This window comes from Poecilia formosa, unplaced genomic scaffold (genome assembly GCF_000485575.1).
Source record: "Poecilia formosa unplaced genomic scaffold, Poecilia_formosa-5.1.2 Scaffold47, whole genome shotgun sequence".
Taxonomy (NCBI): domain Eukaryota; kingdom Metazoa; phylum Chordata; class Actinopteri; order Cyprinodontiformes; family Poeciliidae; genus Poecilia; species Poecilia formosa.
In genome coordinates, this window is record NW_006799986.1 from 1,997,692 (window position 1) to 2,020,900 (window position 23,209).

General features: G+C 38.6%; 2 protein-coding genes and 1 long non-coding RNA gene across 3 annotated transcripts; 1 reads left to right on the plus strand and 2 right to left on the minus strand.

Moving 5' to 3' along the window:
• The first annotated feature begins 721 nt into the window (after window positions 1-721).
• LOC103138176 (gap junction gamma-1 protein-like) lies at window positions 722-11,279 on the plus strand. Its single transcript, XM_007552300.2, has 3 exons — window positions 722-871; window positions 7,810-8,986; window positions 9,065-11,279. Exons 2-3 carry the CDS (start codon window positions 7,840-7,842, stop codon window positions 9,076-9,078), a joined length of 1,161 nt encoding a protein of 386 aa, XP_007552362.1. The 5' UTR covers window positions 722-871; window positions 7,810-7,839; the 3' UTR covers window positions 9,079-11,279.
• LOC103138175 (uncharacterized) lies at window positions 4,559-13,470 on the minus strand. The gene is made up of 2 exons (XR_476241.2): window positions 13,051-13,470; window positions 4,559-5,271 (listed from the first exon to the last, which is right to left on the minus strand). It is a non-coding gene; the product is annotated as an uncharacterized LOC103138175 (long non-coding RNA).
• A 1,680-nt stretch (window positions 13,471-15,150) lies between these two features.
• klhdc3l (kelch domain containing 3-like) lies at window positions 15,151-22,707 on the minus strand. The gene is made up of 8 exons (XM_007552301.2): window positions 22,619-22,707; window positions 20,283-20,463; window positions 18,915-18,997; window positions 18,746-18,824; window positions 17,964-18,010; window positions 16,610-16,730; window positions 16,309-16,492; window positions 15,151-16,004 (listed from the first exon to the last, which is right to left on the minus strand). Exons 2-8 carry the CDS (start codon window positions 20,437-20,439, stop codon window positions 15,425-15,427), a joined length of 1,251 nt encoding a protein of 416 aa, XP_007552363.1. The 5' UTR covers window positions 20,440-20,463; window positions 22,619-22,707; the 3' UTR covers window positions 15,151-15,424.
• Between the last annotated feature and the right edge of the window lie 502 nt (window positions 22,708-23,209).

Consider the following 23,209-nt stretch of genomic DNA (forward strand, 5'->3'; position numbering starts at 1 on the left):
AAAGATAATGGTTCTGTGGTTAATTTTATGTTAAAACATGTTTGCTTTTCATTCAGTGGGGAGAAAATCCAGAAATTTTACTCAAGAGTAGAGATACTGCATAATAAATACAATGTAGAGAAAATACTCCTAAAAGTAATTTTTTTCAAGAAAGGTACTCAAGTAAACATAACTGAGTACTACTCCATCACATGATCCCCAAAGCGGTGAAGATACTTCATAAGGATAAACCAGAAGGAAAATGGTCCCAGAACTAAACCCTGTGGAACCCCATGGCTAACAGTGACTGGAGCAGCCAAACAGCTCCGTGACGTGCAGAGTCTCATGAAGGAGGTTCTCAGGAAGTCCGTTTGTTCCTTTTGCTGTGACACAAGTTTGGGATTTAGCAACGACTTCCGAATATTGTTGTGAACAGGAAGAGGGGCAGACTTCACGAGTGTGCTCCTCTTACATCCCAGAACAAAGATTTAAAGACCTGGCTGCAGCTTCTGTCGTTTCATTTTGATTACAACCTGCAGAAATAATAATAACGAATCAGTTTGTGGGCCAAGCATGAAGCAATCTAATCTGAAATAAAATCACTGCTATGGGTTTTGTAAGGAGTGAGTATAAAGGGCGGTCCAGAGAAGCTGCAGATTCCTCGCTGCGCAGACGAGGGGGTGGGGAGCTCAAACTGGGAGGAGAAAAGGGGGATTTGGGAATATTCTTTGTCCTCGCCCAGTTAGCGCAGCACCACTGGAGAAGCAGCTGTCTCCTCGAAGCAAAAGGAGGAAAAACAACAACTTGAAGGGCTTCAAATTTGGCGCAGAAGAGCTTAAAATCCAGATATCCAACTGAAGACAACTTTCAGGGACCAGAAGACATTCTGAAGGTAAAAGAAAAACCCCAGACAAAGCGAGGCGGCATCCTCACCGGTCCGCTCTTTATCTGTTAACAAACGCTTCTGTGACTCTAGTTTTTATCTCTCTGCTTTAGGATTTGTTTGGAAAGCTGTTTTTTAAACTACATATGCTGGGAAAGTGAATAAAATCGGGTTAACGGGGCGTTTAAAACCCAGTTTGAGCTGAAGCGCACAAACTGATGGGATGTAGCGCTAATTAGAAACTGGAAATCAGCCGGAATACCTGAAATTACCTGCGGATTGGCAGTAAAATGGGATTAATTAAATGAACGTGTGACGGATTGTAATATATAATGCCAGTTTGGGGTGTTTATTATTACAGGGAAATCTACAGGGATCGTTTTATGTTTTTCTTTCTTGTGGGAATCTATTTACCCCAGATTTTCTGTAATTTTGTACCAATTGGGTTTTAAAGTGATCCAGTTTGTCAGTCGGGACAGATTGATGACCCGGTTCCCATTCGGATCCTGCGAGGTTCCGCCGTGACGTCGTTTGCCACGAGGAGGATTTTTTTTCCTCCTCTTTCCCGCATTCCCCGCAAATGGGATTAGTTTCCAGTTCACGTTGTGCTGCTTCATGATGAGACATTCTTGGCTTTATTAAACCCAAACATGCGTCTAATCCCGCTAGTTTTCTGGTTCCGTCGCATATCTGGGTTTTTTTCAGGGCTGAGCACATTCCTCCAAAACTTTTTTTTTTTTTTAGTTTTTATTTTTTTCCTCAAGCCCTTTCCCTCCCCCCTTTAGGCTAAAGGGGTGGGATATATGAGGATCAACTTTAACCCTTCTCCCAGATGTTGGGGCCACAAAAGCGTCTCTGTTCTGTAGAACCGCGATCCTGCGCTGCGAAAATGGCCAAAAATCCCTTAAATACCCGCATCAGCTCGGCGCAGATGTTTCTCTGATTCAAAGATAAGATGTTCCTGACGGCGAGCAAAACGGAAAAATCCTGCTGAAACACGCACAACTCTGATTTCAGATGAAACCAGTTGAACCGAGTCAGATTTTGATCGTTTTACGCGCCGCCCGATTCAAATAAATGAACTAAAACTCCAACTTTGGCCTCCAGGTTAAATAAATAAATAATAATAAACTCTTTCGAGGAAAAAAAGGAAGTAAAAAGTGAGTTAAATAAGAACAGAGGAGGTAAAAACGTGTGCAAACTGAGGGTCACTGAGTTCTAGCTCACATCTGCAAAGTCTCTGACTTTGGATCAGGCAGCAGGTTCTGATCTGATCTGGCAGCGACTTATGGATATAAAAAGTTATGAGATTTATGAAGGCAGAACTTTTTATTTTTTTGCTTGCTTTTTGAGTTGACCGGTTGCCAATGTGAAAAGATCACTGAAAATGTAACATAGGAATGCCAAGAAGACCTGGGGAAAAGTTTTGGACCAGCTGGAGAAGATTTTATTGAGTGGAATGAAAAAGGATGAGATTTTTAAAAAAATGTTTACATATATGAACATTTCCAACTGGAGCTTCGTTTCCCAATGTCTAAGCTTAACTGGACATTCAAATAAAAAGAAACATAATTTAAAAGTTAAATCGACAAAGATTATTAGGAGGACCATTAAAAAAATTAAAGATGAATAAAATTCTGACTTTTTCCCTCCGAATTTTCACTTTTTTCCTCCAAATTTTAACTTTATTCTGTCAACCTTCATCTAAATCCAAATATTTAACCAATCCAATCAATTCTCAATCATGTTGCTGTTTTATGGAAACAGTTTATTATATTTGTGAAACTGGACTTTATGCACACAGAGAGCCTGTCCCCAGTTTCTTTGGTAAATTTGAGATTTAAGACTCCTCTTTCAAAATCATTTATCAAGAGATTAATACAACAGATTTATAATTATTGCAGCTCATTTTGTTGTTAAGTCTTAAAACTATTTCCAAGTTTAGGTTTATTAACTCAGTTTGTAAGATTTGCCCACAACTGTTCAGTTCATTTAATTCTCAACAGGTAAAAGTGAAAATAATTCACTGCGTTGTGTATTTTTAGTAACAATAACATAAAACTGTAAATATGAGTTACTCGTCAGATTAATCAACATATTGCTGTTCAAAAATCGCAAACTTTTTTTGTGTAAAAATTGCACCAATTTTGGTTAGAATTTAAATAATCAAAAAAAAATGTGTATAACATTTCGCATTCACAGTAAACGCAAAGGCATCTAGACTTTGTTGTACTTTTTGGACTCCATCACCTAATTTTTATTGTCACAAACCGTCTCCTCTGTCAGCTTCGTCTGCCTGTTTCAACTTCTTCTACTGAGTTAAAAAGCCTTTTTAGGTTGAACACTGCTGCCACCTAGTGGCTGGAGGCTTGTTTACCATTCAAGCATGAATAAAGACACCAACATGGCACCTCAATACTTCAGAAGTACTTCACTGAAGCCTCAACCATCTGTTCAAGTTAAATCTGATTTTTGCTGATTCACAGTTGAAAACAGGACATTCAACAGAAACACTGAATAATATAAATGCAATAATTCAGAAACTAGAAAATAGATATTTTATCTCGATTTCAATAAGTTTATATAATTTAGGCTGTAATGTTCTGTACATTTTATAAGACTGGTGAAAACACTTGAAACGTGGGCCTTTAATAAAAAATACTAAACAACTAAAAGGAACCTGCTGGATCTGGTTGAGTCTTGCATCCAGTCGTAAAACAGAGCCAGATGTTTCCATACTTCCCTTTCTCTCTCTGATCTTACAACAGAAGCTGCAGTGTACGTTTGTTTTATGCTTTTTTAAAATGTTAAACAGATGAAGGAACCTGCAGGCAAGAATAAATACTAGAGGGGAAATTAAACATCTCTCGGTCGCTTTTCTGGCTGCTTTCCTTGTTACGCCCATTTAATGCTGGTGTAGCTACTGTTTCCACCAAATACTCTGGTAATTTTAATAACTTCCAAGGAAAAACATTTGGCAGAATAAAAACTTCTCTGCCCACTGAGCCGCTATGTACATTTATTGAGAGACAGAACTGCAGCAGTCATTAGAGGTGCCACAAATCATGGCTCTATATATATATAACAGTTTGGCTGGATGACCTTTGGACAACCTTTTCAGCTGAGTTGTAATGACTTTAAGACCATAACTGATGTTGAAATATTCACTTAAGAACTGGCTAAAAATAAACTAGAACTCATTTTTAAAAGTTGTAATAGTTTTTAAAAAGTAGACAAAAGTTTTGAAAAATATTTTCAATCTTGTTTTGATCATTTTGTGTTAGTTTTCACTTTCCATTGAATTATTTGTCCTTTTTAGGGGTTGTTGTTAATTAGCCATGGCTATGAACATTTTCTGAGATGAGGGTTTATCTTTGTATCTGTGTTAAGCAAAAAGGTATAATCTGCAGCTGGTTTTATACATCGTTTTGTACCTAAAAGTTGTGAAACAACCGGCACTGAAAATACAGAAAAATCAACTTTGAGTGAAAACACAAACAGAACAATCAAAGACAGGTTTTAGTTTCTGGTCATTTACAGCCTTGTCTGCATTTGTACATAAACATGAGTTGTTTTCATGCACTTAATTAAAAAAATCTTCTACTTGTCTCACTTTTCAGGGAAAGTAAGATGTCTGACATTGTGGATGTTGCAGGTGTAGTGAGTAAGTTATCAAAATGAACAGTGGATCAAAACCTCAAAAGCAAAACTATTTATTTACCCAAACAAAACACATTAATCTGCAGTAGATTTATTTGTTACAGTGGCAAGTCACACAATTAGCCCAGCTAGCTTAACTAGGCTTAGCTTAGCCTAACTAAAACTAGCCTTATTTTAAAGTATCTTAACTAGCTAGGCTAATATACAACTGTACTTTTACCATTGTTACACTAACTTTATTCAACTTATGTACTTAAAATCTCAATTATTGAACCACTGTAGACTACAGATTACAAACAGCTGTTTAATTACTATTTAGAGATAGAAATTAGCCTGATAGCTATAATATCAAACATTTACATGTAAATATTAATTCATAATGTCCCATTTCTAAAAACCAAACAAAAGAAATTATGAATGGTGGTTACAAAACAAAAGGATCATTTCTGTTATCTTCTGACATGGACTGTGGACAAAATGCTAATGTATGTACCAGAAGATATGAGGACAACGATGGAGAGATAATTAGTTTAAGGACAGCCGGTGTCCCACCGCGCCCCTGGGTGTAACTGTCTGCAAACCTAACAATGACTCACGGCTACAATAAAGTTTTCTAAAGAAACACCCAGAGACAGTTGGAATCAGCAGGTTGCTGTGCATTGTTCAGAAATCTTGTCTATTCGCACAGCAGATCAACAGGTCTGGAGGGATTTTCTTTCCTTTGTCTTCAATGGGATTTATTTCATATCCTGTTCAAACATTAAAAAAATGCTCGTTATTCATCAACTTAACCTAACAGGCTCTTGAACTGGTCTACATCAAGTCAAACTGGACTGTTTCTTTTCTGTTCAAGACTTGGTATTTGCTTAATGTCACATGCTGTTTTTATTTTGCTTTTTAATTATGTAAAGCACCTTGAAATGCCTTGCTGCTGAAATGTGCTATACAAATAAAATTTGATTGATTATTCAGGCTACCATATTTGGACTTCCTGTGGAGAAAGATGTCCTACATTCACATAGTTTTGTTGGTGTTACTGATGTAAGATATGGTTTTAAAATGTAGCATTGGCTCATTAATTTATGAGATGATTTGGTCAATTTGTGGAACGGCTGCATCTGCAGTTTTTGCAAACAATTGCATAAAAAATGAGAAATATAATTTAACGGGTTTACATATTTGAGATGCATCTATGTATTTAGGTTTTTAAAAAGTCAAATGTATTAAACTGTATATTAGACAACATAAAAATAGGTTTGATTTGCTAAATTTAATAAAATATTTATCACTTTTAAAATACTTTAAATGCCAGAAGAGGTGAAAACAACCCCATCATGACAACTTAAAATAAGTGTTCAGAAAAAAAAAAAGCAGGAATAAGCTGAACTGGGTGTGAATGCAGAACGATCAGATTTCCAGACATGTGAAGGAATTTTGTTTCCAAGTATTTCACCTTCACTAAATGCCTCAAAGCTTTTTCAGCTGCAGTATCTGTTCTTAAAGGGATAGTCGCTTTTTTAAGAGAGATTATGCAACACTGCAAATTGCTGGAAAAAACAAGCTAGTCAGGTGTACAAAGTAATTTAGTCCAAATCAAACTAATTGGCCACATCAGTGGGACAAAATGCCTCGTTTTGCGGTTTAGAAGTCTATAATTTACTAGTTTCTGCCAAGTTTAGTGCCGTTTCTCCATCTTAATGTCTTTGCAGCCAATGAGCTGGCTGGCAAAATCAGATCTTGTAGATTAAGATGAGACAAATGTAATAAACCGTGTTACTCAAACGCTTTTAGAAAAAGCTTTGTGCCCTTTTGTTTGGTTTTCTAAGTGAGATCAAGACTCTACAGACATTGAGGTTTGCTAGATGCTGTGAAACCACAACAGCATATTAGTCATTGTGAGACCCTATTAAACTTCAATCAGCAGCATCTGGATGGGACTGTGTGTGTGTGTGTGTGTGTGTCTTGGAGAACTGACTGTTTAGTGAGACACTGGAAAATATCATAACAAACAACTCAGTCAAAGTTAATATGGACCTAAATGGGAACATGACTAAGATCTTTACTTTCCTCAACAATAATACTTCTGGAACATTCTGGAAAACTAAAGTCTTGACCTATTGCGACTTCAGTCGATGACTTGTGTGCTGCAGGGCTGTTATGGTTGGCTGGTTTTTAGGCTTTTTGGGAGCAGTGCCTGAGCATGTCGGCCTCATTGCTGCAGGCCAGGATGAAGATGCATTTTTTTTTATGATTTTGCGCCACACTGTGGCCGTTTGTTTTAATGCAGGCAACATCTGGCTTGAAATTAATGTGAGCATATCTGAGTTTCACAAGTCGTCTATTTCCAACTTTGAGTTTCTTCAAACTCAGAATTTTCAATAGTGAAACATTTTTACTTTTGAAACCGAGAAATTTCCTTTTTTTTCTCAAACTTTTGACATTCATTTAAAATTTTTTTCCTAGCAGGTTTTTGACCTTTCAAATCCAGAGTTTCCCTTGTTTTCTGAGATTAATATCAAAATTTTAGTTTTTCTAGCAAATTTTCAACCGCTTCAACTCGGAAGTTTCTTTTTTCTAGAAAATTTCTGATTAATCTAAAAAATTACTTTTCTGCCAAAGATTTGACTTTTTAAACTCAGAAATTTACTTAATTTTTTTTCTAGAATATTCCTGCGATTAATTGCAAAATTTTAGTTTTTCTAACACATTTTTAACTTTTCAAACTCAGAAATTTTTTCCCCCCAGAAAATTTCTCTGATTAATCTAATTATTTTATGGAAATGTCCATTTGTCCCTCTGTAATGGTCATAGTGTACCATCATAGGTCAGTGATATGAGCTTAGACTTTTATCACAATCGTTTAGAGTACCATTGTGATAACAAAGTAATAAGAACTATTTATTGCCACTTTTTAAGGTAACTGGCAGAGCAACACAAATACTGCTCTAAAAAATTGTAGATGTACTTCTTTTGGAGAAAAGCCACCTAAAGAAATGTTATTTCTGTCCCTAAACTGCTCACAGTAACTGCATTTAATCATATTTTTCAAATGTATTGATGCTCTTAATGAAAAAAGAGAAGGTAAAATTAACAATTCCAACAATATATACAGTTTTGTTTTTTTAAAAAACATCTTTAATTGAAATTTATTGTGACAATAAATCAAAATTCTAAGAAATTTATTGTAAGCAATGCAATAAATATTTCAGAGTTGTAGAGCTTTTTCTTGTAACTGTGATTTTCAGGGCACGTTTTTATGGAAATGTTCCTTTTTCCCCTCTTCACAGGATTTATAACTTCCTTCATCTGGCAGCAAAATGAGCTGGAGCTTCCTCACTCGTCTGCTGGATGAGATTTCCAATCACTCGACCTTCGTGGGCAAAATCTGGCTCACCTTCCTCATCGTCTTCCGGATCGTGCTGACGGCGGTCGGCGGCGAGTCAATCTACTACGATGAACAGAGTAAATTTGTGTGCAACACACAGCAACCCGGTTGTGAGAACGTTTGCTACGATGCGTTTGCTCCTCTTTCGCACATTCGCTTCTGGGTGTTTCAGGTGATCATGATCACCACGCCCACCATCTTGTACCTAGGGTTTGCCATGCACAAGATCGCTCGCATGGACGACGATGAATACAGGCCACAGGGCAGAAAGAAGATGCCAATAGTGAGTCGGGGCGCCAACAGGGATTACGAAGAGGCGGAGGATAACGGGGAGGAGGACCCCATGATCCTCGAGGAGATCGAGCCGGATAAGGAGAAGGAAGTTGCAGAGAAGCCAAAAAAGAAGCACGATGGCCGGCGTCGCATCAAGAGAGACGGACTGATGAAGGTCTACGTCTTCCAGCTGCTGTCTCGCGCTGTCTTTGAGGCGGCCTTTTTGTTTGGGCAGTACGTCCTCTACGGGCTGGAGGTGGCGCCGTCCTACATCTGCACGCGCTCTCCTTGCCCGCACACAGTGGATTGCTTCATTTCTCGTCCCACTGAGAAAACCATCTTCCTGCTCATCATGTACGGCGTCAGCGCGTTGTGTCTCTTCTTCACCATGCTGGAGATCTTTCATCTTGGCCTCAGCGGAATTCGGGACTGCTTTTGCCGGCCGCGGCCTCGCTCTCGAGCCCCTCGCCCCCCACCGCCGGCTAGCCAGAGGTCCTCGATCTGCCGCCAGCCCTCTGCACCTCCAGGATACCACACCGCTCTGAAGAAAGACCCGAATGGGAAGATGGGCTTCAGGGATAACTTCGGAGATTCGGGTCGCGAATCCTTTGGTGATGAAGCATCATCTCGGGAGCTGGAGAGGCTGCGCCGACACCTGAAACTGGCTCAGCAGCATCTGGATTTGGCATATCAGAACGAGGAGAACAGCCCGCCCCGCAGCAGCAGCCCAGAGTCCAACGGCATTGCAGTGGAGCAGAACAGACTGAACTTTGCCCAGGAGAAGCAAAGCAGCACCTGTGACAAAGGTAAGCCATTTCCTCTTCTCTCATCTTCATAAATCATGGCTTTCATGCAAGGAAACTGACCAATAGATGTCTTCACAGGTCTGCGTGCGTAAAATCAAACGATGAGAACAAAAACGGAAGTGATGTACTTGCTTGAGGTGGATGAAGACCCCAAGCCCTCCAGTGTTGCATCCCACTGTGCAGAACTCCACGCGGCAGACCCAAAGTGCTTATTAACTGCCGTCATGCAACAGAAGTGGTAAAGGTTGACATACATCTCCCTCAGGGCAGCTAACTGTTAGATACTATATGGATATTTTATTAAGAAACTTGGAGCTTCTTGTCATTTCTATCTTTTTTATTATTATTATTATTATTATTGTTTTGGTCGGTGTGTAAATCTCAAGTTTGCCTTTAGACTTGAACTGGAATTTTTTTACGGAAAGACCAAGCCAGTCGTTTTGTAACGTGTGTACTTAGTGAGAGTGAGTTGGTTGATTGTAGAAGCGAGCAAAAGGTTGAACAGGGCGCCTCGAATCAAACACCGGTACTGGGAGTTGTGATCTTATGAAGACTGTTCAAGATGTTGATCATCACACAACAAGGGCTTCTCTCGAGTGTCTCTTTTTTAAACGTCAGTGTTGGTCCGGAACTGATCAACACTTCCAATCCTGGAACCTGTGGCCTGTACTGTGCAGCTGTAGTTCTGTTTCTTCACAGATTTCAGGACTCAATCCATTTCCAAGATCAAAGTGAAACCTCTGAGCAAATGATCAAACTCCTTAAGGCTTTGGTGTTATGCTTTATAGCGTAGATTATTTGGATATCTGTGCTGTCCAGAACTGGTCTTCAGTATCAATTCTGTCTTCCTTGTACCCTTTCCTTTCCTGTGATGTTGCTGCTTTCCCTCATCTTTGCTGTCTTTCAATTAGTCCCTTTTTGTCTTGGTTGAATTTATGGTAAATGGTTTTATAGTGGATAGAACTAACTATGGAGGCTGCATGAAAAGGGAAGGAAACTAGGAAGCAATAACAGAAGGACACAATCTAGTAAAACCACCAAGGACAAGAACGATGCAAGGAACGATTGAAAGAATGATTGATGGGCAATGATAAGGGAAAGTAGTAACATAATAGGAAAGGACAAGAGGAAGCAAGGAAGACTGGATGGGAGACAATCTGGGAAATACTGAAGACCAATTCAAGCTGGGACAGGGATCCAAAGAGTGTAATCTACTTGGATTCTTTGGACGTAGATTACTGGGATTCCTGAGCGGTCTAGAATTGGTCTTCAGTATTTCAATGTTCTGACCTGTGTTGTGTAAATTTTCCATCATGTCTTCCTTGTATCATTCCCTTTCTTTCATGGCTATTACTACTTTATTGTTGCCATCTTTCCATGGGTTCCATCTTTCGGTCCTTGTGTCCTTCGATTGTTCAAATCTTTCCTCAATCTTGTGCTCTGGAAAGCGTCACGGTTCCGGCGGCGTCCTGTGAGCTCTCGCTGGTCCTTGAAAATCCAGGGGAGAAGGTGTACATCTCATGCCACGCCATACCCGTATCCACAGCAGGTCTACAAGGTGAACAGCCTCTAGCATGTTGGATCAAGGGGGTTAAAGGAAGTCAGCAAGTCAGATCTGTATCCGTCTTTCTTTATCCCGAAAGACGGTTAGTTCTACAAATGGTTGTAGAACCATTTGCCGTAAATTTGGTGAACTTCAGATCAACAATCCTCTTAGTTGTTTACGTTAAATAAAGTTTTTCTGTGCATCCTATCTGTATCTTGTGACTCGGTTGGTTTTTCTGTGTGCTCTCTTAGCTTGGAGCTGTTTCTGTTTTGCTGCTCTGTACATTCTCAGTCAGGACGAAGGAATCTTGAAGCAATGAACCTTCTTCGCAGTACAGGCCTCTTTTATAGGTAACTGGAACACTTGAGGTGCCTTTGTCCAAAGGAACAAACAAACCTGGGTAATGCTTGAAATAAAAGAACCATGTAACTCTTGATATTGCCATGTATTGTTTTGAAATGTTTGATACTGTTCTTTATTTTTGTATTCTGAGTATTGTTAAACGTTCACTACTGTCTCTGCTTTCCGTGGCTGGATTCTGAGAGTGAACCTGTTCTCAAAGCTGTTCGGTACAGTTTGAAAGATAAAGTGCAGCAGTTTTTCGTTTTTCTTTTGTTTTCCGTTTGGATCACCCTGTTGCTTCTTTTCTTCGGTACATGTTTTTTGTGACCATGAAATGTTTACTTCTGCCGCACCTGCCTGTTCAGTTGTCTGTTAGTTTAATAATAAAAGAAGCTGTGTGCCACTTCACCATCTGCTAAGTGCTAATTTTCTGGAGCTTGATGTTCCAGACCTGAGAGGATGGTTGCAAAAAAAAACTGCTACAATGTGAATTTCTTTTGATTGCACCAACTTTTGTATTCAGATTCATAACCACAGTGCCATTAGTACACCTTAAATATTGTCATCTCAGATATTTTTTGACCAACTTTTTTTGTACTTTTATACGTTTTTGTATTGACTAGTACTTTGTGGTTTCTAAAATAAACGTTTTTACAATCAGTTTTCTAAGTTGTCTCAATGGGAGTGGGGGGGTTTGGTAAGGCTTGCCTTACAAAATGTGATCAGGATTTGGCAGCAAAAAATTTACAAAGTTACACTTTGTAACTTTGCAGAGCTTTTAAGCAGTTTCAATATTTATATATTTGGACTGAGTCAGTTTGAAGAAATTTAAGAAAGCTGAGTAACAATCAAGGGCCTTTTATTGCTGGGAGATATTTAATGAGGACTGAATGGTGGTTTTCAAGCAAGATAATGGAGGGTCCAGCGGCTAACTGTTAGCATCTAGAGAGTCCAACGGCCAGAGAGAGAGAGAGGCATCCATTGGCATCCAGAGTCCAGTGATTAACCGTTGGCCTCCACGGAGAGTCCAGAGGCAACCATTTTAACATGATGTGAGTTTTCCTGCTGAAAATGTTTTCAATATTTAAATCACAGAATAATGATGGTGAATTGTGACATTATCAGTGTGAAGCAATTTAAAAAAAAACAATAAAGTAAGAAATTATCTGTAAGAAGCTGGTAAATATAAACATGCAATGGATCAATTAGTAGTTATAATTTTCAGATTGTATACAGATAGGATGAGAAAAGAAGAATAATTCACAAAGGAGAGAGAAAAATGGAAGGGCAAAACAAAAACTATCATAATGTATAACTTATTTATAGTATAAGTGAGGATCATATAAAATTTATTATATAAAGGTTATTTTCTATTGAAATGTGTTCACTGAGTACATTTTTCCAATGATGGCAGTCCTGATCTGTTTGGCAAAGGTTAAAGTCATAAGGAACTGTTTAGGATTTGTTTAGGACATTATTAATAATTATGGTGTCTCCTAATAAACAACGACATGATGATGATGGGATGAGGCAGTACTTATAAAATGGAGACACATTTATTTAATATTTTTAACAGTTTGTTAGAGGGTTCTATCAGTACATTCCAGCACAACCGGCCCTTTAAGAACATTCATGATCTTGATTTGGCCCAAAACGAAAATGAATGACGGCCTTGCTCTAAATTAAAGTGCATCTTTCACCTTAAACGCATGTTTAAAGTGACAGATTTTAAAGGCCTTGTACAGTAACAGGTCTCAAATTCACATTGTAGGTGCAAAAATGGCCCATGTCCCAAAATAAAAGGTATTAGTACCTCCTCTACCTAGCCTGCTTACTGCGCCGACTAACAATAGCGCCCCTAGCGACAACCGTTGGAGGTGACCAATCCTGAGCCTTAAACTGGCCATATGTTTAAGATTGAAGGCTCACAGGTTAGCCAGAAGCTAGAACAGACATAGTAAACAAAGATCATTTAAATGGAAGAAGAGCGTGAACTGGAATGGAAAACAACATGCTAACAGGCTTGGACATGCTAACTGCAGTGCTAACTGCTAAGAGAATTTTGGAATGTAACTTTACATTTACAGATCTTTAGATATTTTCATGGGAATATATCTACCAAGATAAGGTAGATCAATAAGAGCATACATACAATTAGGTTAAAAAATATTCATACCTCTGGAAAATGTAATAATTCTCTTCCAGGTCAAAGTTGGGACTCTGGCTTTGTTTCTGCTCCCCATCAGCGTCGTTCTTCCCCTCGCTCCCTCTGCCGTGTTATGGTGCTGCTGCTGTGGATTTCAGGCTGATTTTGCCATCTCTTCTGGATCCCATCTAATAATAATATTCATTCGGGCCACTTTCGTTGTAAGTCTCTTGGCGTGTCGCCATGTTGACATACTGCTGCTGGTGAAATGTTGCCTTCCCAGCTGGATGAATGTCACCCAAGGCTAAAATAAGTTGTGTTTTTTTCTCCTCCTCACCATGTCCAGACCAACTGCACCCTGAACAGTCGCACACACCTGAGGGTCTTAAACACACCTGAGGGTCTTAAACACACCTGAGGGTCTTAAACACACCTGAGGGAACCCGACCTCCTGAGCTCAGCAATCAGATCGCAGCCGCTCCGTTCTCCTCCAGCTTCATCACGCAAAACTCTTTTTTTTCCCCCTAGAGCTTTTTGGTTGATTTAACACTTTAAAACATTCGCTAATTAATTATATACAAAATACAGCAACTACAGTTTGACCTCAAAATATATTTTTCTACCATTGAAAAGAAACTTAAATATGCACTTTAGTTTCTCTCTGCCTGAGTTTGCTTTTCAGTTTGTTTTTTTTTAGCATAGGATTTCATATGCTGTTATTCTGCCTGTTGGTATACCCATATTTTAGTGTCTTTGTGAGCCTGCTGCTTTATTATTTATGTTTTTATTACATTTAATAAAAAAAGTCGGATATTAATACTGTTAAGTATATACGTTGTATTTATTTACCTTAATCAAATCAGTATTCTACTTAACCAAATTGTTATTTGATTCCTCAACTGTCAGAATAATCAACAGATTACTTAATTACAACAGTAAACGTTTCCAACATCCGTAATTAACGCAAACGCACAATAATAAATATCTCTAATAATGTAATGGTGATTTGAGCCCATTGAGCTCTGGCGCCCTCTTCTGGTCAGCATCACGATCACAGTTCAAATAAACCATCAGTTCCTCTCAACCAGAATTTGAAGATTTTTGGTTCTGAACAATGACAATAACATTTTTAAGGTTGCAGGACAGATTTAGGAGAGTTTTAATGAAAATACATCCAGAGATGATGCTTCTGTTGTTTTAAATTTGCCAACAGTAACATAAGCTGCATCCCTCTATGACTACGAAGATAAATTTGCTTAATGGAAACAAGGCAATTTTTGAAAAAAAGGAAAAAAAAGCCTAGTCATGTGATCAACAACCAGATGTTACTACTGAGGGAAAAGACAAGAAACAGATGTTAGGCGGAAAATGGCGTATCATGTTTTCTTCTAATGATAGGCTGCAATTGTGATTTTTTAAAATATATATTAGCAGAATATCGAAAAGGTTTTGCGCCCATTTGTAATGAAAATGCAGCCAGAGACGAGCTACAACCAGAAGATCGGGTCCTTCTAATACTTTGACGTTTTGAATGAATAAACAGAAAATCCTCCAGATGATATAAAACAGTTTTTATAAACTCTTAAGCACAGGTTGTCAGTAACAGTGGTGAACAGAGAGGAGACAGAAAAACACTGGTTCACTGCAAAAACACAAAATCTTACAAAGTTTTTTTTGTCTAGTTCCTGGTGAAAATATTTCGGTTATAACAAACTATCAGGGCAACGATAAGAAAATAAAACAAGTCATCACCTATTTAGAGTTGCTTTTGAACATTAATAACTGGAACATTAACCAACATATCTGATGTGTCGATGATTTTAATGAAACTTGACAAAATGTGATGTTACTGTGTCCACAGCTGGTGACTGCATTATGTTTATATTTTTATATTTTCATGATCTAAAGCAGTTTGAAATGTCTTGTTGCTGAAATGTGCTACACAAATAAACATGATTGAACTTGATTAATATTACAACTTTATACTAGTAATATGACTTCATTTTACTAGTACTAAAGTACTACTTCCTCTGGCGAACTATTTCACTTATAATATGGGAAAAAAATTCTTGTTTTAGTGAAACTATCTGCCAGTAGAACTACTAATTTTTCATCAATGTTAAGAAATTAGACTTAAAACAAGCTCCTTTATCTTGGTGAAAAGTTTCTGGTAGATAAATAAGTTTTATAGTAAAAACTGAACGGTAATACTTGTTAATACTTTGTGATTTTTGCAGTGTGAGCTCCTGCCAAACGAACCTCATGAGAATAGAGGAAATCTCTGAGAAATTTTCAGAAGCCCAGCCGCTGGTCTTTGTCAAATTTACCTCCATCTTTCATATTATAATCTAAAATACTTGTTAATATTTTGCATTGTTCTGTGTCAGTAAAGGTTCGGCGGCTGTTAGGACTCGGTCAGGGTCATGCTCCAGACGCAGATGGGGCTGTGTCTGCTGTACGGTCGCCCTCCCAGCACCAGCAGCGTGTCAGGCAGGTTCTTTAAGATGTCTCCGTCCTCCTGGTCGAGCAGCAGATCGTCGGCGCAGCTCCACTGCCTCCTGAAGGCTTTATTCTCAAACATCAAGCTGTTCTGCGTCAGCTGGGGGTCAGGCTGAGTGTCGCTCTGTGCGTCCACGTCTGAAGACATTTTGCTGAATGTCTTCATCTCTATGTCCGAGTGGGAGACGGGGAAGCACTTGTTTTTGAAAAGTCTGGGTTTGGCATCCTGCGGCGTCGACTGCAGGGCCGATCCGGAGCCGTCGGTGTCGGGCTCGTAGCTGCGGCCGAGCCCGACGCAGCAGTGGTGAATCCGGTCCGGAGCGTCGGAGCCTGGCAGCGAGGCCACCTGGCTCCAGGTGTGGGAGGAGAAGCTGTACCTCCACAGGCTCCTGCTGGGAGAGTTCTGGCTTTCACCGCCTCCGAACAGCAGCATGCTGTCCCTGTAGGTCACGGCGGCGTGGCCCATCAGCCGAGGGGGGCCCGGCCTGCGGAGCACAGGGACAGGAGCCTCCATTAGTCCATTACTAAATTAGTCCACAGTTATTTCAATAATCTAGACACTGTGATTAATCCTTCACACAGCATTCAGACTAATTCATATGAACAAAGAGAAGACTAAGTTCTGTGCTATTATGCACAGTAGGACTAGAGTATAATCCAACCTTTAGTTACTGTGATAGTTTAATAAATCAGACAAGCTGTTAACAAATACCAAACTATTCTGAAGACCAAACACCTCCAGCTCAATGTTGGCTTCAAATTTTAGCGACAGGAAACCTTGGCGCTCACTTGAGGCAGGTCCATGTGTGATTGGTGCTGTTCCAGCTCCAGAAGTCCCTCTGCTCTCGCAGACCCTTCAGGCCTCCAAACAGGAACATGCAGTTCTGGTAGGCCACGGCCGAGTGATTGTGTCTGGGCCCAGGAACGGACGCTCCCCGATCAGAACCGCTCAAGCCAGACCAAGCCGTCGTATCTGTCCGAGACAGAGACAAACACCTGATTTAACTCTCTTCAGAAATCCTGGAAATGAGTAAAAAGCTGATTAAAATGCTCATTTTTCTTTTTTTTATTCTAGTGTGGATAAACTTACTGAGGTTTAAACTCCAGAACTCCTGCAGGGATCCCTTTATGTCCATGAAGCCTCCGTAGACGAGCATGGTAGAGCCGAGCACCACGGCGCTGTGGCCTTTCCGGTTGCTCGGCCTTTGGCTCTGGAAACAAACATCAAGACAACGATAAAACATCAGGTGTCAATGAAACTGTGCTGCTGAAAAAAATGGTTCTTATATTGTACTGGCATTATCTGAAAACTGACAGAAAATGCTACAAAAACTGAAAAATAAATAAAAACCTAACCTTCAATTTGAGTATTCAGTGGGACAAAAACCTGATAAATACTTTCTGTGAAATTATAAGTTCTCTTCCGGATTTGGACTGGAAGAGAGTTGAATTTATTTTGGATTTATCTGTTTCACACCTGACCCACCTGGACTGTTTGTTGCTGAAAAGCTCAGCAACAAACCGAGACTCACTGGATCCGTTTCGGCATCCAAACTAACAGAAAATTGGACTTGGTAGTTACGTTAAAAGTTAATTAGACCTAGCAAACCAGTAGCGATTCCCTGAGACTTCGTCTCCGACTGTCTGACAAAGACAGAGCTGAAGTCTGTTTTGGAGCTACGCAGAAATTTGACAGGAAGTGAAACATGGTGGTAAGCTAAGGGGTTTTTCCACACCTGATAGTCTGGTAGTCTTGCTTCAACTAGTTTACATTACAAATTTGCACTACATCCTCCCTTTTCGGTTTCTGTAGCTCTCTTTCTGACTGCACTGCATGAAGTGAACCAAACCCTTTAAAAAACCTGTTCCCCTCCTCGCCTCTGGAGGCGCTGCACCAAGAACCACTGAGTGAAACGACAGAAGAAGACACTGAGCGCCACTTTCTTCTTCACTAAATGTAAACAAAATGAAGTAGCGTCAGATTTTAGTGACTGTAAGATTTTTTTTGTTTTAGATAGAAAACCACAAGCCATTTTTCCAGCTAGCGCTAAGCTAACGTGTTTGTTTTATTTGTAATGACCCAGAATGCACTGTGCTGTAGTCCTGTTCCTGCTTCATTTTCTGGTTGTCTTCCAGCTGTTAAAGTTGTTTTTCTAAACTCTGACTGTCGATGAGGTCAGATTTAGAGCAGCGGTTTTTTTCTGTCTCACTAGAGCAGCATGTTTCATGTTTTCTTGTTTTTCCTATTTTGAAAAGTGACCAAAAGAAATGGGCGGGTCTGTGCCATGCTATATTTATCTGCCAGGGAAACAGGATTTGTTTTGAGATGCCAGTAAATGTGGTAATTTAACTAAACATTTCTCACTGTGATTATTTTCCCACCAGAAGAATGTAATCAAATTAAAATGTAGATTATTTTATTGAGATAGCTTATGCTGATTTACCTGAGGGGAGCTGGTCTTCCCCTGGCAGGGAACCCACTTCTCATTTACTGAAACAAACAGAAAATAGAAGAAACCAGTTAAAGAAAACCCTCATTAGAAAACATGTAGAGGAAGAGAAACAAGCTGCAGAATTTGTAATAGTGTTTTCTAAGGGTAACCCTTAAAGCTAAAGTATGTTGCAGACTGTTTTCTATGAAACATACATGCACATATGCAGGAACCAGGTCCGGAAACATTCTACTTCCTGTTCACTGGTATTAAATCATTGCACAGGTACTAAGGCCTAGTCCACACAAAGCCAGATATCTGGGACATTAATATATGTTTATGTGTTTGACCTTTCATCCAGATAAAAACTGTTCAATGTCACTAAAAACCATTATTTATAAAAGCTCCAACCAAAGTGGAGAGTTGTGAAAACTCTATTTGTGTTTGTGTGTGAAGATGAGAAAAAAACAAATGATGCACTAATATATCCACACATTGGTTTTACATGATTCCCAGTCAATGTTGCTTTGTGTTTTACTAACTTTATATTGTGATATTCTATTTAAAAATAGATTAGGGTGTTTTATAGTTTAAGACCGGCCTAAATCTCTTAACTAATTCTACTTGCATGTATTCAACCAGGTAAACAAAAGCTAAAAATAGAAAAATAGCAGGGGTTGGATGTTTTTTGAGGCCAGAACCAGCATGCACAGGAGTTTTTTTGGAAACTAGACTCTTTGCTAACAGCTTGAAGATCAGCAGAGGGTAAAATCGTCGTCCTGAGTGAAACTCACCGACATCAAACACCCACAGGGGGCATCGCCGCCCAGTGTATGCAGAATCCCACATGCCTCCAAACACATACAGGAAACCCTGAAGAGGCCCAGAAACCAGTTAGCAAGTCATATCTGCTTATCTGGCACGGTTTAAAGGAAATGAATAAAAAGTGTTTGAAGTTTTTACCTTATGAGCCACCATAGAGTGCTGCTCCAGCTCCTCTGGTGCAGCTTCGCCTGAGCAGCTCAGCCTGGTCCATTCATCCAACACTGAAACAAATAAACACAACAAAACTATGTTTTTGTTTGCTCAGTTTTTCTTTAATATCTTTCTAAAACTCTGTTGTGTTTATATTTACAGTACAGCATCTGTATTTCAATACAATAGCATCAAAAAGATCAATTATTTGTTGAATAGGCTTTGCTTCAAAATCCTCTCAAAGCTGCTGATATCTGTGTTGCTTGTTAACATTTACTATCTAATCATAATAATAATAATAAGATCACAAAAAGTGTTCTTTAGTAAATTTTTATTTTATTATACTTTGTTCTGGCTTAAACTTTTATTTATTCATTTTTTATTTATCTCCCTCTCTTTCTCACTTCTACTCAAAATATCTTTGACCCTAGGTTAATCAAAGAATATTAGAAAAGAAAAATAATAATGCAAATCAGAAAATAACTGAAGAGATTAAAGGAAAAAAAGTATACCAAAACCCACCTGTTAAGCAATTTAATTGTTTTTATTTCGACACCATTTGATAATGTTCTGTCCTTTGTCTTTGACCAGATTGTATCCATGTTAATACATTACTCCTTTTTTGCTTATCTTCATTGCTGTTATATATTCTCTTATCTGGTTATTTATTTTGTAGATCGATACCTGTTTTTGTTCGTCTGTAATGTTTTCTTTGTTTCATATCCACTAATCAGTGAAGATTGTTTTTAGCTGCCTTCTGTGCAACAAATGATCAACCAAACACTAAAGGAATGCTACATTGTTGCATTTTAGAAAAGGAAATGTTTATTTTCTTATTTAAAAAAGGAAATGAATTACTGTTTATTGCATCATTTCAGGCATTTCTAGCACAATGAAAAATCTGCAGAATGTGCCAGTTCTTTTAAATCTGATTAATCGATTGTCATAATAATTGTTAGATGTACCTTTAGACATGATCCATGTGTCAGTGTTGCTCACCCAAAGAGTCATAAATTTCTTTAGAACTTCCTATAATAATCCAGAGACAGTCTGATAATGATCTGTGGAGTTTCCTCTAAGCTGCAGCACTTTAAGGCTGAAACGATTAATCATGAATAATCAACTATGGCTAACAGCTGTGACTCAGTTTGGACCTGTGGTCAGCAAGCTCCATAGATCTAAACCTTACTGTGTCGAAAGCAGAAAGCAGGTGGAAAAACTCATTTCTAACCAGAAGTGAAAATATGATGATGAGAAGCAAATTTTTAAACTTTGAATGTTTGACAGAAATGGTTACTCATCAGTAACCAGGTAACTTCCTGATGCTGTGGTTCTGCTGTTCATGAAGGCCCTTACCAACGCTGTACTTCCAGAAGTCTCCCAGGCAGCTGTTGTCTCTTCCCCCCAGGACGTAGACGTCCCCATCGTAGCTGCAGCAGGCGTGCTTGTAGCGGTCACACGGACAGGGGCTGCTCTGAGGGAGCGGCGTCCACAGGCAGGGGTTACCTGGCATCTTTCAGCCCATCCGGCTCAGCATCTACAAAAAGACGAAACAAACAATCCATGCTGCTTTTAGAAACACGATAACACCACTATTACTCAGGAGTATGGCTGAGACCAAACTACCTAGCAATTTCCTGCTAAGCCCCAATGGGATGACCCAACGCATGGCGTTATGGAGTGGTTGCCATGGTTGCAGTTTGTTAGGTCGTTCACCTGAGATGTTTCGACCCAGAGCCGAACTCCAGGGAGAATATCTCCAGCCACAAAGTTTTTCGACAGCCAACCGTCCCTCCTCTACACTCCTACCTAATCTAGGGCTGAAACGATTAATCGTGATTAATCGGTTATTTTCTTATTTGGAAAAGGAAGTGAAGATTTTGTTTATGTGCATCTTTTAAAGTATTTCTAAGAATAATTGTTAGAATAATAAACTGCTAGAATAATTGTTAATCATCATTAACAACGATGAGCTGAAATGATTAATTGGTTATTGAAATAATTGTCATCTAATTTAGTAATTGATTAATTGTTATCTGGAGCATACAAACGCAAAAAATGCGACACATCGCTTAGCGATAAAAAATAACTCCCAGTACATGAACTTTGTGCAAACTGTAATCTAGGGATGATGCTAAAACCAAAGATGTAATGTAAAAAAAACAAAAAAAACAAGAACCTCCAGGTAAAAACTGACCCAGACACATAGCTGAATGAAGACAAGCTTTATCTTTTTATTTCTGCATTTTTCTAAATCGGTTGAATTATTTTTTTCCATCAGGGTGGCGGCTGCTACGCTCCAACACCTGAGCCATTCAGTTGATTAATAATTTAACACCATAGAATGTGATCCAGGTGACGTGAAACACCACTCAGTGATGCGCAGCATCATAAAAAAATAACAGTGGCAGCAAGAAATTTATTGCCACAGATGTTTTCATACGGAGCAATTTGGTTTATTATCCATACTTCAGCATTATTCATCTAAAATATGACAGTTCTGTTTTGCTTTTTGTAAGTTTCTGCCAATATTTTACTCATTAAAAATGTTTTTGAGTTGACTTCAACTTGTTCGGCTGGCGGTCTTTCTGTTTACTTGGATCACTCAACAGATCTGCTTTTGATTTTCTAAAATTTCAGCAACTTTATTAAATTTTGAGTTTTCTTCTGTTGATTTTAACTTTGTCACACTGCATTTTTGTGTGGAAATGCAGATTTTTCTTGTTAACAATATCTTTTTTCACAGTTGGTTCCATTATATCATAAATACACTCAATAAATCCAAAGCCTATTTGGTAATGGATACATTTGTTTTTATGGGTTTAATTTTGGTTTATCATGTTTCTGGTCAAACAACTGACAACCGATGAATTTGTAAACATTTGTCACTTTTACAGTTATTACAGTAAATACTACAACACGTCTTACCCTTAGCATCGGCGATAATTGATTTACAAAATCGGTTTATAAAATCGGTTATCAGAGATTGGCCACAAAATCTCAGATTGGTGCATTTATATTTTAACTTCAATTTAACTTTGTATAATTTTGTAACCTTTACAGGTAGAAAATGTTGCTGAATGCGAATTTACAATAATTTTTAATTGCTTTGAAATGTAATCAGATCACATTTTATTTATATTTATTATAGTAAAATCTGAACTGATTTAATTATGACAAATAACGTTTCGTCACAAAAAAGGACGTTTCGTCACATTCTGAAGATAACGTCGTTTTTCTCGGGTTAAAACGTGTTAAAGCGAACAAACATATTGTATTTGACACCAACAAACTAGTTTCAGGCAACAATCGTAAAGAAACCCCGGTTAGAAACCTTCATATGCGGTTAACAGTTTTGTTAAAAAGCGGTCCTCTGTAACGCCCTAAGGAGGCAGGACAATCATTTTAGCTGGAAAACTGTTTACTAATTCACACAAACACAATCCAACACTCGTTTTTATCTGTCTCAACTCACATACGTTTATTAATAAGTATGTTAATTTCTGTCTGTTTAACAAACTTCACACAGGAGGAAATGAGATCTGGAGGGGATCGCCTGCGACCGTTAATCTGTTTTTTACGTAAATAAACCTTTTTGAGCATCGTGTTTTCTCACAAAACCTTTTTACACATTACAGGCAAAGACAGTCGTTGGTACAGACATAAAGAATACATATATACTTCACTCTTACGTTAACTTTCCAGGACGGCTTCTTCTTCTTCGTCTTCTTGTCTTCGGCTCTCAGATCGGAATCTGAGCATATATGATGTATTCAATGACCCCCCGGAAAGTTTCCCCCTCCAACTAAAGATTACAAAATATAGCGACAAAGACATTCGTGGTTGGATACGAAAGTTTCAACCACGAGGTCATTATTACGAAGGTTTCGTGTAATTTCTATCAGCCACATTCAAGCAGTTTACTATCAAGCACTCAATAAACATGTATGTAAATTTGATAGGCTGGCTCTTTCATTTATCTTCCAATAGACTCAAACAAGTTTAAGTATCCCTATAACAATGTTATAAACGTTAGGTAACTCGCTGATGTCACGCAACCTTTAAAAAGAAGCAGTGTCAGCGTGTTAAGATGAAATTTCAAGTTTTACAACAGCAGTGAAGGCAGCTTCAGCCGGAGGGGCGTTCATGGAACAGAACCTGGCATGTTTAAACAGACTTTCACGTCAATTCGCAGCTTATTTCTACTCAGGTCATGTGATTGAAACATGTTTGAACATGAGGACGTGTTATGACAATAACTGCGTGGACTTCGAGCCCCATTA

Excerpts from the sequence above, each read along its gene's own strand:
- LOC103138176 (XM_007552300.2), top strand. The coding sequence starts at position 7,840 with ATGAGCTGGAGCTTCCTCACTCGTCTGCTGGATGAGATTTCCAATCAC.
- klhdc3l (XM_007552301.2), bottom strand. The coding sequence starts at position 20,439 with ATGCCAGGTAACCCCTGCCTGTGGACGCCGCTCCCTCAGAGCAGCCCC. Across the intron at positions 16,731-17,963 it reads GGAAGACCAGCTCCCCTCAG|AGCCAAAGGCCGAGCAACCG; the intron begins GTAAATCAGCAT and ends GTTTGTTTCCAG. Across the intron at positions 16,493-16,609 it reads GTTCTGGAGTTTAAACCTCA|ATACGACGGCTTGGTCTGGC; the intron begins GTAAGTTTATCC and ends TGTCTCGGACAG.